We start from the raw sequence: 17756 nt of genomic DNA, 5'->3' as shown, positions 1-17756 counted from the left end.
AGCATCATAATCCAAGGTCTCTGATCCCTCGTCTTTGTCACAGTCGTCGCGCCTCATAACCACATGTGGCTTGTAAAAGTTGGATGAGAGCCCATATGGCAGGGAGTCAATATTGGCCTATTACTTTGTGCGCCGCCTGACTGTGATCATCCAAAAGAGGTGTTAAGCTTGGGGCTTGCAGCTAATGACTCTTAATGTAACTAAAAGATGATAGATGGAAAAATTATGATACTGTGTTCAGTTAACAGTTCAATCTCTAAAATGCAGGGGGGGGGGGAGCCATACATTGCGTGTTGTCGTCTCGCGTCATTAGTTAAACTGTGAATAGAAAGTCTTCACAATATCAGCAAATGTTTACTATTTTCCATTTATAAGAAACAATAAATTTTCAAAGCAGTAAATCCTTTAATAAACCCTAAATGGGGTTATATAGATATTTATAGCACTTTTCTGTTGTTAAAGTACTTCACCCATTCACATTCACATATTAAATGCTGTGCTTTATCTGTTACACACACACACAAGGATGAATGGGGGCATTTAGGAGGTTCAGGCTCTTGCACGAAAACAGTTTAAGGTGCATACTGGAGGAACCAGGTGTCAGACTAGTTTAGTGGACATACTGGTTAACATCTGTTTATTCTTTGGCACTAAGACATAACTTTTTTTGCTTTCTTGCTGCTATTTCACTATTTAGGTGGGGGACTGGGGTAAATGTGCAAGAAGCCACGTTGCTTTAGATAAGCACTGAGGCTGCAACCAGGAAAACTGGTAACCTCCCTCTGACCTAAGCGGCTGGACCTGGCATGTAGTCTTCTGTAAAATCAGCACATCTCGTGTGGACGGATTTGTTTTAGAAGTATTGAAAGATTTTGTGGAATTGATGCACTGCTAAAGTGGATTTTGAAGGTACAATGGCCAGTGGGGTCAGAGCTTGTTGTGTTATGACATATTTCACAGTATTTTGTGACGCTGTCCTGCAAAATGCTAAGCCACCTTCGTTGTAAGAAGTTTTAAGTAGTCTGTAGTTTTATGAAGCAACAGTTTGAGCAGCACAACATCCCTGCGGATCACTCACGGGATGACTTCATTGCCATAAAGTCCCCCTCCTAGAAGCTAGGAGTGTGCACTACAGTGTGCACATCACCAAATCAAAACTCCCTTGAAACAGTCTATCTTTTGCTCAGCCAGGCTAAATGTGAAGCACGGGCTTTGTGCCTTGTCAGAAAAGTCCAGGCGTCATAAGAAATGATAGATCCTTAAAGCGATAAGGGTTTGGTTACAGTGGAGAGGGGGATGTAGCTGAGGTCAGAGTTTCCATTAACATCAACTACAATCAGGCTAGAAGATTCCTTCCCCCAGCTCAAAAACAACACAAGACCTTCAGGATCAGCGCAGAGGGAGACAATTATGTATGTGTGCATTTTGGCCGGTCGCGCATGTGCGTGTAAGGAGTGTTTTAACCTTGAACTAATATCTGGAAGGCCTGTCCAGGACACTGCTCTAATAAAAGCAGTATGGAAATTCAGAGCTAATCTACTAATCACAGGAAAGCTAATGCAGCTTGGCTGGAGGTGAATGTAGAGCTGTTATTTAGGCGCTGACAGGGGCCGGGGCTGATACGGAAGGGGAATAGTTTAGATCCACATCACAGGCCAGGTCACCTTGTCCACGTTAAGTGGCAGAGGAGCAGCATGAGCAGCATTTCACAGTGATTGTCCCCCCCCCCCGTCCAAGGTGACAGAATTCAGACTTTTTTGGGAAATGTTTCACTTGGTACATCTTAAGATTGTTTTTATTTATTCTTTTTTATTTAACTTGAATGGATTGTCTTTGGGTAGGTAGATTCAACAACGCCACCATGTGGTTGTTTAAAAGCACAGTTAGTTTTGACCTTTACCTGCTTTAAAATAAGTAACAACCACTTTCACTTACACTTAGCTGACATGCATCTTTAAGCTGGAGTTTGCGCAGCCTAAAATTTTACTCAATGCATGAGTACAGCAGGTAAGAACACCACAAGCTACTAGTCTTGATGCATTCTCAATCATCCAAGTAAGTAAATCTCCAAAAGTTGATTCTGTTCATCTTCTCCCACTGAAAACGCTACATCCAGATGAATAGAATCAACTTTTGGAGACACAAGCTACTAGGGCAAATGCGGGATACATTCCCAGGAATCGGGAAATTTTGAAGCCTGAAATACAGAGCGGTACAGTCTGGGTAGTAAATTAGTTACTTTCTTTGTAATGGGGCTATTTTAATTCTATTATTCTATTTAATTTATAAGGCTTATCCTGCAATCAGTACCTCTCTATCCAGTCACTTATCCAGATCTTGTGTCCGTAAACGCTCTTGGTGCAATTGTGAATACCGTGCAGAACTGAGCCCCCGCAAAACAATATAATGACTGTTTCTACTTCCAGTGCAGGTCTGTTAAATGGACAATGTGTCAGTGTTGCTCGCGGCCATGTGATGTCTGTAGTTCCCCCTCGATGTGAAATCTATAATGTTCACAAATGTCGGAAGTCACGGCAGGCGTGTGATTTTCACAGCATCTCTGAAAGGAATGCGACAGTGTGATTGTCATGAGCTCTTGTATCCCCAAGTGGATTTAATAGCCGTGTTTTGCATGAGCAAACGAGTAAACTGGCCAACGGAAGACACAGATTAAGGAGGGAAAAGCATTTCATTCAGTTGTGTCATGCAAAATTTTATGAATACATGTGTCTGCAGGTGCTTAATGAGGCAGTGGGTGCCATGATGTACCACACCATCACCCTGACCAGAGAGGACCTGGAAAAGTTCAAAGCTCTACGCATCATCATCCGCATCGGCAGCGGCTACGACAACATTGACATAAAGGCTGCTGGAGAGCTGGGTATGAACTCTTTAAATAGCGGCTACTAAATCATAATCATTTTCTTCTCCACATCTGTGCTCGTGTAACAGCCTCTTTTTCTACATCTGAGCAAAGCTCCAATGTGTTTTGTGCTCCTTTGATACGACTATCCCGCGTCGCATTGATTTCTTGTGAGGGAGCAGGTCTGCTGATTTGCTTGTTTGATCGTTTGTTTGCCTGTTAATGACAAACGATACCTCAGGTGCCTGTAATCAGATTTAGGTGAATCTTGAAGGGAAGATTCATCACATCGCAGCGTTAAAATTGGACTGACCATCTAAAAGAAAAGCAGCGATGAAATAGAGCTAATAGTCGTTGTCCCTAAAGCGGACTACTTCGAATACCACGTATACCGTTTCCTTGTTTTTACTGTATGGATTTTTTCTGAATAGTATCAAAGGCTGAATAAATAGTCAGATGAAGTGCAGACATCCCGCTGTGAGCCAGAATGTTCAAAGAGACAGAGTAAAAGACACACGGGGAAGGAGAAGAGTTCAGTTTTCTCCCTGAAACACCACCCAGGCTTATATCAGCAGGCTGGTGGCTCAAAAAGCTCTTACAGTTGACAAAGCTGCCATTTCCCTGCCAATATGAGATACTGTGTCTAACTGCCACCCACTCACCGAAGGCGCTCTGCCTTGCAACACAGGAGTCAAAAGCTATCGTGCCTGGAGAAGGCGGCGCTGATATGACGGCTGTTCTCGGGGAGAAGAAAAAAGGGGCCATTGATTGAGCAGGCTCGGTCTATTTTTTGCTGTCTAGAGACGACTGCGCTGTTATTCCGAGATACAGAGTGAGATGAGGACATTAGGAGGAGAATGAGGGCAGGCAGAAGTGCTTAAGTGTTAGAACAGAGAAAAAAAAGTAGTCTGTGTTGTTGGAGGAAACGGCAAGGTAATACCACAAGGTCAGGCCTGTATATCGGCTGAAAGGAACAAAATTATGAACACTGCACTGGATAAGATCTTGACTTTACATATTTACGTGTGTATCTTCATATTATTATTGACGTTTAGCAGGTGATGTTTGGAATACTGATTACGTTGCCCAAATATAGACCTAATTAAAGATAACCCAAGTTATTAAGGGATCAGTTCACACCATTATCAACTTTTCATGTTTTTCCTCTGGCCTGTCGCGGGGGCAGCAGCCTAAGCAAAGAGGCCCAGACCTCCCTCTCCCCAGCCACCTCCTCCAGCTTATCCGGGGGAATACCAAGGCGTTCCCAGGCCAGCCGAGAGATATAATCTCTCCAGCGTGTCCTGGGTCTGCCCCGGGGCCTCCTCCCGGTGGGACATGCCTGGAACACCTCACCCAGGAGGCGCCCAGGGGGCATCCTTGTCAGATGCCCGAACCACCTCAGCTGGCTCCTTTCGATGTGGAGCAGCAGCTGCTCTACTCTGAGCCCCTCCCGGATGGCCAAACTTCTCACCCTATCTCTAAGGGAGAGGCCAGCCACCCTTCGGAGGAAGCTCATTTCTGCCGCTTGTATCCGCGATCTCGTTCTTTCGGTCACTACCCACAGCTCGTCGGCATAGGTGAGGGTAGGGACGTAGATCGACCGGTAAATTGAGAGCTTCGCTTTTGCACTCAGCTCCCTCTTCACCACGACGGACCGGTGCAGCGTCTGCATTACTGCAGCTGCAGCCCCAATCCGTCTGTCGATCTCCGGCTCCCTTCTCCCATCACTCGCGAACAAGACCCCGAGATACTTGAACTCCTCCACTTGGGGCAGGAACTCATCCCCGACCCAGAAGATCTACAGAAGATATCACCCCTATATGGGTAAATATAATAAAATATACTTTTGGACCAAAAGCTTCCTTTGAAGTTTTTATAATATATGACCTGTGTTATAGTACATAATATCCATTCACGTATCCATCATCTTCTACTTGTCTAAAGTGAGGTTAGGGGTGGCAGCTGCCTAAGCAGAGTATTCTAGTCGTCCTTATCTCCAGCAACACGTTTCAGTTACTCCTGTGGGATCCTGAGATTCCCAGACTAGGCTAGATGTATAATCTCTCTAGCAGGTTCTGTATGTCCAAGGTCCTCACTCTATCTCCAAGACTGATCCCAGCCACCCTACAAAAGAAACTATTTTCATCTGCTTTTATTCGTGACCTTACTCTTTTGGTCATGACCCAGATCTCATGACCGTAAGCGAGTGTTGGAATGTAGACTGACTGGTACATGAAAAACATCAATCCGGCACACCAAATCCACCGGTCTGTTTCATCCTCGGCTGCAATGCGTGCTGGAGGTCACGCTCCAATGAAGCCGACATATTCTGATGTCATTTTCACACTCCCTTGAGATGCTGACCATGAATATCAGAAATCATAGTGAGCCATGTTGGTTTTTTCGCCCTGGACAATAAAATCTCCCTCTGTACTCATATTTCACGTGTCACATACGTCTTTAATGTGCTTTTCAACCCTTCTGCCTTGTGTGTGTTTACTGTTCTATCTTTAGGCATTGCCGTGTGCAACATTCCCTCGGCAGCTGTGGAGGAGACGGCAGACTCGACCTTGTGCCACATCCTCAACCTTTACCGGCGGAACACCTGGCTCTACCAGGCTCTGCGGGAGGGCACGCGAGTCCAGAGCGTGGAGCAAATCCGGGAGGTGGCATCCGGTGCCGCCCGCATACGTGGCGAAACCCTGGGTCTCATCGGTTTTGGTGAATATTCAGTTATTCGCTTTCCTCTTTTAGCCTTTTTCTGGCTCCTTCTCTTGCTTTTTCCTCTTATTTTCATCATGTTTTTTTTTAATTTACTCCCCCTTCCGTTGCTTCCACTTTTGTGCTTTCATATCCTCTCACCACTCAGTGTGCCTTCTGTTTTCCTGCTCTGATAAGGTTATTTTTCACCCTCTGCCCGTCCCACAGATTATCTCAAGGTTGTCTGTTTCGCCTCCCTGCGGGCTGACTTCCTCTCTCTGCCTCACTGTTCTCATCCCACTGCTCTAATGCTCACCATTATATCTCTATTATACTCTCTTCTTCTGTTTTCAACTCTTCTTCTCTGTCACCACGGTCCCTCGACATCTTGCCCTGCCATGATCAGGCCTCATGGCAGACTAGATTCTTCCTCTGTGTGTTTGTGTGTGTGTGTTCTGACTTGATTCCCTCTCTGCACCTGTTTTAGTGGTGATTGTGTGTGTTTGTGCGTCACTCTGCCCTGTCACAACATCACCGGGCCGACAGATGCTCTGTCTTCTCACAAGCCTTTCCTGAGTGCCACCTTATCTCTCTGTCCACATACACCTCCCCCCCCCCCCCACCCCCACCCCCACACACACACACACACAAACACACAACCTCCTTCCTCCTCTACAGGTCCCAGACAGCTGCCTGGACTAACTGTGCCTGAACAGCGGGTCCTGGCAGGGAAGATTTCTCCCCCCTGTCTCTCCCTTCCTCATCCAGTCCTCCCATTTCCAGCCTCCTCTGCTGGTCTTTCTGGCTCAAGCTGTCTCCAAAACAATATCCATTGTCAGTGGGAGGTTGGGGACATCGAAGGCCTCTTGGCGTTGGTTTCTAGGACTCTGCATATTCAGCCAGCTGCACAACTGTCGGCAAATACACAGACTGAAAAAAAACCCTCTAGCTCTGGGGTGACAGTAGACTCGAGGACTTGAAGTACCAAACAACCAACCATTTGATCTTCTTCTCAAAAATAAGTTCAAGCCTTTTAGTTGTGAATTATTCTGTTATTTCTCATATGTAAATGTAACCAAGTAGCTGTGGTCTGCCTATCTACCTCCAGTAAATATCCAGGATAATCCTATCAACTAAATTTGATCTGATAAAAAACTCATTTTCAACTTTGGAATTTGGGGAATATGTTAGTCTGGGAAGAGACATCTAAGATACCTTTAATCAGCATTTTTATATGAATGAAGGCTTAAATGATCATCAGGGTTGAGTGTGATAAGCTTGAAATGCCATTTTAGTTACTAAATGCAAAACAACATTTTTAACACATTATATTCCCCTAAAAATGATATTTTTAAATGTTGCATCTTATACTAAAAGTGATTGCAGACAAGTATAATTACTTTCTCTTGAAACGTCTCAAAGCAAATTCAAAACAAAGAAAATTCCACTTGCATATTTAGCATTTCCAGTTGGTCAAATCAAATTAGCCGTGCAAAGACAGTGTTGATACTGCAGCAGATGCAGATGAGGACCGATGAAAAAATGTTGGAATTCATTACCCAAGTCTAATCCTTCCCACATATTTCTGCAACATTAGCCGATTATGTGTCAAGGAAACATAAAAACTGAATATCCAACCGCCAAAGTTATGCTTCCATGTTTTAAGAGACACAATCGCAAGGTAAATAAGGACTTTTTGACAGCCTCTGGTAATTGCACATTTTTCTATGCTAACTGTACTCACTTAAATTTTTAATTAACAGAATCCCATTACATCCATCTTGAAGTTGCTCACAGTGAAAAGTCTAATCACTCAAACCAGTTTATTTGAGTGATTAGGTTTAGTTCACTCTCACCACTATGATCAGTATCATCTCCACATGAAGCAGGCAGCTGTTTTCAGACGATTGCGCACTACCCGCCTGCGCCGAATTGCACACAGACACAACTGACAAGTATTTGAAAGCTAAAGAGAACAAATAACCGTATTGCACGTTATTGGATTTTGCACTTGTTGCATCTCTTTGCAGAATATGGAAAATATCTCCAGTGATATTGTGATGTCGCCTGGTTCCTTTTGTAAAAACAGAGATAATCTGCCTGCTGTGCACAAGGACTTTTGAAACAATGTTTTTTAAAAAAAAACGTTGACCTCTTGGCCAATTGCCACCATGTTTGCCTCTTCACTGTTGGGTGAGACAGGGCTGATTTCAAGAATTGGTGCTTCAGCCTCGTGTTTTACTGCAGAATCTGAAACCTTTGTCAGCAGAAAAATTTGCAATGCAAAGCAAACATCTGCTGCCGAGTCGAGAGTGAAATGACAGAGATCAAAATGTTCAGATCCACCTGAGTGGGTGGCAGACCCCCTGGTTTTCGTTGCATGTGGCATTGATAAGTGTGGGACGGGAGGGCGAGGCTTAGAAATAGAGACGACAGAGGAGCTGACATATTAAAGGAAAAATCCGCACAAAAAAAATACAAATTCTTTTTTTCCCAGTGCAACAAAGTTAGAGGTATTTTTAGATGCCAAAAACTTCAGCTGTTAACTGATCTCATTGTAAATCAAGATTGTGTAGATCTAGTTTCTCTTTAAACCCAGTTCTTTGCAGACATTTTCCAACAATCAGAGAGGCAGAAGAAATCATTGCAGAAGAAGTGATGATCCAACTTTCCACAGCTGCTCCAAAAGGTTTAGTAAATCACATCGTACTGCAGCTGCAGGATGACCTGGTCTGTTTCAAACTGACAAGAAAAATCTTTTTAAAAAATTGATTCCTTTACTGCTGCTGTCTGCATCGCTTTTTTAGCTTGCACTTACAGCAGCTCACACCCACGCTCTGTGTTGTGTCAAACGTGGCCTGTGAAAATTAGGAAAAGTAACGTTAGCAGAAAGAAATGGACAGATGAATCACTCGAAGAAAAGTAAAGTGCGCAACTGTGATCATCGCAAAATTTGTAGTTTTATTGTGCGATAGCTGCAGCTATATCTGGGTCTTTAGCATTGCACGTCTCTTATCGGCTGACATTGAAGGAGAAGAAGAGAAGGAGTGATTCTCTTCAGCTGTGGAGTGTAAGAGCAGGATATAATGCTCGATCACAAAGAGGGGACCTTGAGAGTGTAAAGGACCTTATCGATCCTTTTTACGAGCAGCAACATCCACCTCTCCATTACTCTGTCCCTCTCTCTCTCTCAGCTGCTGCTGCAGAGCAGAAACTGGCGTCTCCAGCCAACAGAGTGGAGACTCGCATCCTACACAACAAATGGCTGTGAGAGACAGAGGGAGAGGCTCGAATGCTGCACATTCAGTTTCTGATTCACTGTCTCACAACTTCACCTCACATTGGGCCTCATTCACAAACAGTGTGTTTGCACAAACGTGTGCCTAATCAGCACAAACAAATGTTTTACTCACAAATCCGGGATCCATCCGTGTTTTCGTGCCTGAAGTGGTTGGTGCACGGCAAACGAACGTAGAGCTGCCTCAGACTTAGAAAATATAAACATACATGTTTTAACTAAATGCTTAGCAGGTTAAAACTGACTTAAAACACTTAAAAAACCTTTAATTTATTAAGGCAGTGGCCAATTACATAAAATAAACACAAATCCGTTGCCTTTCATCCTTGCTGGACGTCATCGCCGTCACCTCGCCACTGTTTCAACAATGTCCTACTTACGGATGTTTGTATAATCTGGTCGGTTATTCCTTTTTCCATAAACTTGTATCTTAAGCTTTTTTCTTATATCTAAGTCACGGTCTGTGCGTCAAGGATTCAGTATTTACCGCTTCAGTGATTGCAACCCGAGTCTCTTGGTGTGTCTTTCCAGTTTCCACCTTAGACATTATGTTTCCTCAGTCCACAACTTTTTTTTTGCTTAAGTGACCTTTTTTCTCTTAGAACAGCTTCACAGCTTTCTCTGTGATCCGCCTCTAGGCAAACACGTTTCCTTATATAGAGAAAAATGGGGCCACGGAAGTATGCTGACTGCAAGTAACGTGCGTGCACCTGCTGATTTACAGTGATTCTCTAACGTGCACACGATAGTAAGAGTAAAATTGGCTGCTTTTGCACGATCCACAAACCTGACTTTTGTTTGAGTGCTTATTTTGTGCACAAATTAAAAAGCACACACGGTGAATGAGGCCCTTTGTTTGTTTGTTCTTGTTGTTTTTTAATTTTTTCATCATAGCTCCTTGTCTTCATCGTAAGCCTTTTTTCCCTTAGTGATATTAAAAGTAGCCTTTTTCACAACTTTAATATAATAAAGCCGACATGAAAAGGCTGTTGCAACATGAAAGATGTTCAAGTGACATCCTGTTACTATTAGAAGAATGAAAGGTTTATTTTTTGTGAAGTTTTTTTTAGACATTGGCTTCTTTTTCGCTCATTTTCAGGTCAGAACTTGTACTTGATTATTTTCTCTTTTTTTATCGTTCAAGCATAAAAAAGCACTCAAATCAGGGGATGAGCCAGTGCTCAATTTAGCAAAGAACTCATTTTAAATTGTATCTTTAGGCAGTTTGTCAATAGTATTCTATCACAATAATAAAACCTATTCCCCCCTTTTTTTGGATTGGCAAGGTGGTTTCTGAAGAGCTATAAGACAAAAACTTATATCTCTGCATTGTTTGCAGTGTGTCTTCAAAGGGTTAGAGTGGTGGATGGCTGTGGCTTAGAAGGTTGTGGAGTTCCCATACTAATTGGAAGATTCGTGGTTCAATCCCTGGTTCTCCTCTGCATGATGATATTGTGAGTGCAAGATACTGAACCCAATGAGTTCACTGGAGTGTGAATGTTAGATAGAAAACACTGCGGACGCAATTCTACGTCCTACATCTTTTTGATACATGTCTACAAACTAGTAGATGGTCTAATACGTCTTGATGCATGCTCAATCATCCAAGTAAGTAAATCCCAATCTGGATGTAGTGTTTTCAGTGGGAGAAACATTTCGTCACTCATCCAAGTGACTTCTTCAGTCTCAGCTGACTGCAGGTTTCCCCAACCTTATAAACAGTGCATTGCACAATGACTGAAACTAACATCACTGAATGAACGATGGGCTGGGAGGTCAGTTCCTTGATCATTAATGTGCAAATTCTCATGACCATTGATCAACAACTGACCTCCCAGCCCATTGTTCAGTGGTGCTAGTTTCAGTCATCGTGCACTCACCCACTGAAAACGCTACATCCAGATGATCAGAATCAACCTTTTGGGATGGTCTCAATGGAAGGGGTGGTTGTCAAGAAGACTTAAGCAAGGGAAACAGAAAAGGCTGAGATATGACAAATTACACAAGAACTGGAAACAGGTCTTATGGTATGATGAACCAAGATGAACCAGTGGTGTTGGGGATCTTGTCAAAATTGATGGTATTATGAACACAGAAATGTACCGTCAAATTTTGGCTACTATGCAATACCATCTGGAAGGCATCTGAGCAGTTTAATTTTGTGACATGACAGTGATCCCGAAACACACTGCCAATTCAGTAAAAGCATACCTGGATAGAAAACACACACAAACCATGGAGCGGTCGGACCTCAACATTACTGAAGCAGTGTGGGATTATTTTGACAGCGAACAGAACAAAAGGCAGCCAACATCCAAAGAAGAGCTTTGAATGTCCTTTAAGAAGCCTGGAGAACTATTTCGGAAGACTACTTAAAGAGTTAATAGTTAACAAGACATGTAAATGATCAGTGAACTGGTATTTAACAGTGCAACTTTTGAACTTGCCTGGCTTTTTCTGGAGAAGACACGCTCTGTTAACGTACGAGAAATCCCTCTGTGTCTTTGAGCACGTTGACAAACTTTATAAACTCTTTGTTTGTGTCCCCAGGTCGTTCGGGCCAGGCGGTTGCAGTGCGAGCCAAGGTTTTCGGCTTCAACGTCATCTTCTACGACCCCTATCTGCAGGACGGCCTGGAGCGCTCGCTGGGCGTCCAGCGCGTCTACACCCTGCAGGACCTGCTCTACCAGAGCGACTGCGTCTCCCTGCACTGCAACCTGAACGAACACAACCATCACCTCATCAACGACTTCACCATCAAACAGGTGCATTACTCAAAACCAGAGGTGTGGACTCGAGTCACATGACTTGGACTCGAGTCAGACTCGAGTCATTAATTTTATGACTTTAGACTTGACTTGAAAAAATGTTCTAAGACTTGTGACTTGACTTGGACTTTTACACCAATGACTTGGGACTTGAATTGGACTTGAACCGGTTTACTTGAAAAGACTTGATATTTTACCCCAAATATAAAATTTAACATGCATATTATATAGAGATTGAAAATGTGACGTCATTCACGGGTAGAACCGCAAAGGATTCTGGGAACTCGTGGCAAGCGGTACTAGCGCACGCAGGCTTTCAATTAAAATCAGTTATACAGCGATAAAAAGAAACACAAAAATGTCAAGAAGCTGTTGTATTATTAACTGCAATAGCCGGTCGAATGACAGCCACGGGAAGCCGACGGGTAAAGAGATCGGTTGTTATCGGATTACGTCGTTGAAGAGAAATTGTTCGAGCCATGTTTCCGAAGTAACAAAGAGGCGACGGGTGGCCTGGATTGCAGCCATTCAAAGACCAATTATAACGTCCCAGAACACTCCAGCTCACAGGTTAGTCTGCTCCAAGCATTTACACGAAGGTCAGTCTGCTGTTGTAGTTAATGCGTCATTTTTCTTAACATAATTGGTGATATAGGTTACAAGCAAGTCTGGCGCTGAACAGAAATTGTCGCGCTATGCTCCTTTATTTATTGTGCATAAATAGTGAATTGTCCTGACACAATATTGCGTTTCGCTTCTGTTATTATGGTACACTGACAAAAACATATACTTTTATTCACAGGATAAAACAGTTGTTTTGTATCACTAATTGCCCAGTACGATTACAGCATACAATATTGTTGTCACTGCTACATTTCTGTGATGCTACCAGAAATTATTTCCACTACTAATTAATTACCGTTGAGCTCAAAGGTCCTATTAATAAACGGTTAATGAATGTGTATTTATGACGACAATTTGTGAGACTGGTAAACTTATGATATGTACGATGGTCTTTCGTTCTACACGGTGCGTTTCAAGGTCCTGCACCCATCCGTCGGTAAACTGTACCTGGGCTTGTTGCAGTGACCGGAAGTTACTAAACTTCATGAGTGTGTGCACTCACTCCAAGAACCGTATGATTATAAATATGCATATAAATATGCTACGATGAGATAGCTGACTTCATCTAACTAGCAAATGTTGTCCAGGCTACGTTGGTGATGCAGTTTTTTTTAATATGTATGATATTTTTGTCATGCGATTTTAAAGCTGGTCCTACAACCGCATCCAAGAATAACATGCAGCTTATCTCAGAACCGTCAGTGAAAATTATTCTTGGAGCTAGGTTTAATTGAGCTGCATTTTAAAGAGGTGCAATTTTACAATTTGTGTATATTTTCTAAGTTCACTATTTTGTCATGTGTTGAGAAAAACACAGATTTTAAAATTACATGGTCTAATATTTACATTTAGCATAACTGCAACATGCTTTTTTTTTTTTTTTTTTAAAGACTCGAAAGGACTTGAAATTCAAAGTTTCAGACTTGAGACTTGACTCGGACTTTTACACCAGTGACTTGAGACTCGACTCTGACTTGCCTGACATTACTTGAGACTTGACTTGAGACTTGAGGATAAAGACTTGAGACTTACTTGAGACTTGCAAAACAATGACTTGGTCCCACCTCTGCTCAAAACAAACACAGACACGCGTCGCCCGCACACGTGTCACCCAGACAGAGCTGAACATCCCATTGAACAGCTGTGACCTGATGTGGGCTTAATGCGGTGCTATCTAGCAGGTAGACAAGTCGAGATGCTGGTATATTATTACTCTGTCAGCCTAGTGTCTGTCCTAAAGAGCATTATATCTGGCAGAAAGAGAAAGCAGGAAGAAGAAAAAAAGGACTGGAAACAGCAGCAGCCTTCCTGCCTGTACATTCCCTGCTCTTTATCTTAAGCTGGACACAAATTCATTCCTTTGCTCTGTCAAATGCAATTAGTGCCAGCCCACGGCTACAGCAAATATATCGACTAGGCTGCACAGTGTGAGGGGAAAGTGCTGCTCTCTGAGTCAATAACTGCACTCTGAGGCACTGCCTGGGGTGACACCTGCAGGGCAGCTGAGGAACTGCACAAGCTGGGGACGCATCTTCCTTCTGTCAATATCACCCCGCACTGTGACACACTCTCTCTCTCTCTTTGTCTTGTCCCTCGCGCTCCATTCTTCCTGAGTTACAGTATGTGAGGAGATGAAGAGGAGTGGGTGTAGGGTAACCCAGTTAACTCTGTGTCTTTTCCAAAGCACAAGATTCTCAGCTTCCTCCTAAGTGCTGCAATGAAAGAACACTTTTCTGTCTTTCCTCACCCAGAATTTGGCAGTGGCTCTTAGCGTTTAAAGTGGAAACGTGTGTGTGCATGTTTGTGTATTTTCTGTGTGTCAAAACCACCAAGGCCTAATAAAAGACTGCCTGCCAGCGTAAAGGCTTTTCATGCCCCTGGATTTCAGCTTTTGTCAACATTAAGGGATTACTTTCTTCTGAGCATATTCATTTGATTTTTTTCTTCTTCCTCCCTCATACACTTTTTGTTGTGCCTTATTTTCTCCCCCCCCCCGGTAAGCAGCAAGGGGTGGCGGTGCTACTTCATCTTTCAGCTCATCCCTCGTCCTTCATTTCATCTCCTTGGTTTGAACAAAGCCTGCTCTATATCCCACATCTGACAGCATTTGTCCCAGTTGCCTTTCTGTCTCCTAGATCTTTCAGGTGTCAGGTGAAACAGAGATGTCACCATTTTATTCCTTCTTCTCAATTTATGTCCTGTTTAATATGTCTTAAGACATATAATCCAGATTGATGCTCTCTTTTAGATCAAACACATTCATTTGCCTGCCAGGCTGGCATACACACAAAAGTCCATACATGAGCTGTAAAAAAGCTGGCTTCATCTGTGCCTAGTGTTGACTTGTTTGTGTTTGCATGCCTTTTGCACTACAGATGCGTCAGGGTGCATTCTTGGTCAATACTGCACGGGGAGGTCTGGTGGATGAGAAAGCTCTGGCCCAGGCGTTAAAGGAGGGAAGGATACGCGGAGCTGCCTTAGACGTCCATGAGACCGAGCCCTTCAGGTAAATGCACACATGTGCCAAATCCTGGACAGATATAGGCAAGCAAAGTGATGGGTGTGTAGGAAGGGAAAGACAAAGAAACAGAAAACCTTTAAGAGATAGACAGACAGGCAGGAACAATGGCAGATATAGTTATAATGAGATAAAAGAGAAATCATGTGCTTCTAAAAGGATCCTTCAGGGCCCTGTGTGTAATAGAACTGAGGAGATGGAGAGCTGGATTTATTCTTGTCAGAGCAAGTTAAAAACATTTAAAGGTACAGGTGTATGCTTGAGTTTGAATAGAGGTGCAAAAAGAGGTGAATAATCTCCATTTTTTGGTATCCAAACACAACGATAACCCAAGAAAAGACCATATTTATACAGGATTATTAAAACAGACCTTCTTGGACATTTTTCCTTACGCTTTATTCGTGAGAAAGTGCCGGGGGCAAAGCGGTGAAAGGCCAAAACTAGGTGAAAAGGCATCAGTAAGTGTGTCATAACATGCAATCAGCTAATTAAGAGTGAAAGTGTACAGCTTAATTTGAAGTATAATCAATAAATCTATAATTTCTTCATTTTGGCAAATGAATGAATGAGTTACAAGTACTGCTGAATTGATTTAATAACTATTCAAATGACATCTTGACACTTGTTGCCTTTGTTGTCAATTATAAACAAATTAATTCAGTTAAGTACTGGTGATATGAATAATTGGAAAATCTGGTAACAGCTTCATCATGAACTATACTGGTAACACTGGGTAACCAGTCTGAAATAATTGTAAATGAAATAATTTCAGATTTATTTCCCAAAGCTCACCTGTTCCCCTTATGATTTGACACCGTGTTTTAGCTTTGAGCTATGAACTGCTTTCATCAGAAGGCAAACAGCTTGGTACGCGTCCCACTTCTCCACCATCCTAAGATCCGTGTTTTCCGTCTCAGCGGGTAACTGGTGTTGTGTTGTTCACGCGTCGGGGGCAGTCAGAGAGTTTGGAGGCTGATTATTTCTGGACAGCTGCTCAGCTGAGTGGCTGCTCAAGAAGGCTGAAACTGAACCCGATGAATCTGGAACTCATGCTCCGCTAACCCAGCATGTCAACGGGGGAGCGTTTCATAACTTTGGACCTCCATCCCACGCGGCATGACACCGATTTCAGGATGCTGCTGACGCGTTGCAAAGCTTACACGCAGAGAACCAGGCTAGGTGTTACAAGGATGATGGAGGGGGAGGAGGGAGTTGATGCTGATCTGTTTTTGTGAGTCTCCTGAGAGGAAAGAGGCTGACAGAAAGGAAGTATCAAAGCAGCAGGAAGAGAAAATGGTGGCATCTGTGAATAACAGGATCTGACATTTTACCCCGCTGGCCATATTTCCAGACAACTGTCATGTAAACTGTACACAAATAGTTTTTAAAGGAAAAGAAATAGTTACAGTATCAGATGGTTTTGATATACAAGAATATGTTTTGTCATTGGCCTCAAAATAAAAATAATTAATTCTACATTTGTATTTCTTTATAAGTTAATTAGTGAAGCCCTCCACAACATCCGGTACAGCCTGTTATTGATGTTAGTTTTAATATAATTCTGTCATCATGTGCTTGTTGGAGAAAATGTGCATACTGTATTAATTTGACTGTGTGCTGTAGTTTTGCTCAGGGCCCACTGAAAGATGCTCCAAACCTGATCTGCACGCCACACACAGCCTGGTACAGCGAGCAGGCCTCACTGGAAATGAGGGAGGCCGCAGCTACCGAGATCCGAAGAGCCATCACCGGTAAGCCGCCGCGTTTCAATTTTGTTGTCCAACATCCATCGAAACTAAACATCCACGGCTTCATTATGGAGGCCCGCGCCTCGGTGCAGTCTCCCGCGTGACCTGTTGCACGTCTTTTCTTTCCCAGATGTCACATTTCCACTTCAATAGACCCTCGGCAGCCTTTATTAGATCTGGACCTCTTAATTGATGTTATCCTTAGCTTCACGACACAGAGTGGCTCTCGCGGGCTGGCCTTGCCGCCACCCTGGCCAAAAAAAAGAATTTAAAAAACTGATTGTTAAATGGTCCTAATTTGCATTTGTGTATCTAAGCCTGATATGTTTGTCAGTCTGAACTCATTAACACTTTGCATAGCCTGGCCGCTCATGCCCTGTAACAAGTCGTAGCCTTCGAGTGTGTTAGATTTATGCAGCTCTTTTAAGCTGAACGCGTGTCTCGTGACAGGCCGTATCCCTGACAGCCTACGAAACTGCGTCAACAAGGAGTTCTTTGTCACTACGGCACCGTGGGCGGTCATGGATCAGCCAGGCGTTCACCCTGAGCATAATGGCGCTGCCTACAGGTAAGGACTGAAAATACAGCCATTATTTTCATTTTAAGAACAACAGTTTTATCACCTGTGAGCTACAATAAAGTATCATAAACTAGAGCAATTTCCTTCGTTTGCTCCGCCTTTATACAGTTGTAAAAGATGTCTTGATAGATCGGTGGTTTTTATAGGTTAGTTCACCACTCCTGTAGAGCCTAGCATCTCATCCGCTAACGCTTCCCCTTAGCAGCAGAAATAAATTCTGTCCACATTGTCCCACTCTTCGCCATTCTTGATCTCAGCATTTCCACCTCCATGTGCTTCTTTCACGCAGCCAAGTGAACCAAACTCTTCCAGGCGTAACAACCGGCATCCCCCAAGACAAAATTAATGCCTAGATCAGGACCAGGTAAATACGATCATCTGGGGCCAACAGCCTCCGGTTGGAGGTCCTGGATATAAGACCCTCTCACCTCCTGAGCTCACCTGATGTGTGTCCCTCCTGTAGTTCCCCTTCAGCACTTACCTGTTTGAATGAACACAGAATAGAGATGGGTAGCAGTGAATGTGGGTTTTTGAGTGTCACAGAAAGCATGACATGAAACCACTGAGGTGCACTTCCATGGATGGAGTCCTGCTTCGTGGTTTCCTTCTTATAGGTATTTGGGAATGTTCTTTCCAGCTATTTTCTCCTTCTCTGGT

General features: G+C 43.3%; 1 protein-coding gene across 2 annotated transcripts in view; it reads left to right on the top strand.

Annotated features, from left to right (window-relative positions):
- LOC147323531 (uncharacterized) overlaps positions 1-17756 on the top strand; it is a 50153-nt gene that overhangs the window by 27136 nt on the left and 5261 nt on the right. Inside the window, exons 3-9 of one of the 2 annotated variants that reach the window (XM_086303934.1) lie at positions 2737-2881; positions 5378-5584; positions 11412-11626; positions 14629-14759; positions 16395-16522; positions 16970-17087; positions 17389-17463. In XM_086303934.1, coding sequence (XP_086160060.1) covers positions 2737-2881; positions 5378-5584; positions 11412-11626; positions 14629-14759; positions 16395-16522; positions 16970-17087; positions 17389-17452 — 1008 coding nt within the window. In that variant the 3' untranslated portion in view covers positions 17453-17463. The remainder of the gene's footprint in view (positions 1-2736; positions 2882-5377; positions 5585-11411; positions 11627-14628; positions 14760-16394; positions 16523-16969; positions 17088-17388; positions 17464-17756) is intronic. The other variant, XM_086303933.1, reaches the window with a different exon arrangement.

This window comes from Aulonocara sp. 'chitande type north' Nkhata Bay, linkage group LG8 (genome assembly GCF_057382095.1).
Source record: "Aulonocara sp. 'chitande type north' Nkhata Bay isolate Kocher_YH1m ecotype deep benthic linkage group LG8, A_spYH_male_GT1.1, whole genome shotgun sequence".
Classification (NCBI taxonomy): domain Eukaryota; kingdom Metazoa; phylum Chordata; class Actinopteri; order Cichliformes; family Cichlidae; genus Aulonocara; species Aulonocara sp. 'chitande type north' Nkhata Bay.
This window is presented reverse-complemented; position numbering and strand designations above follow the sequence as displayed.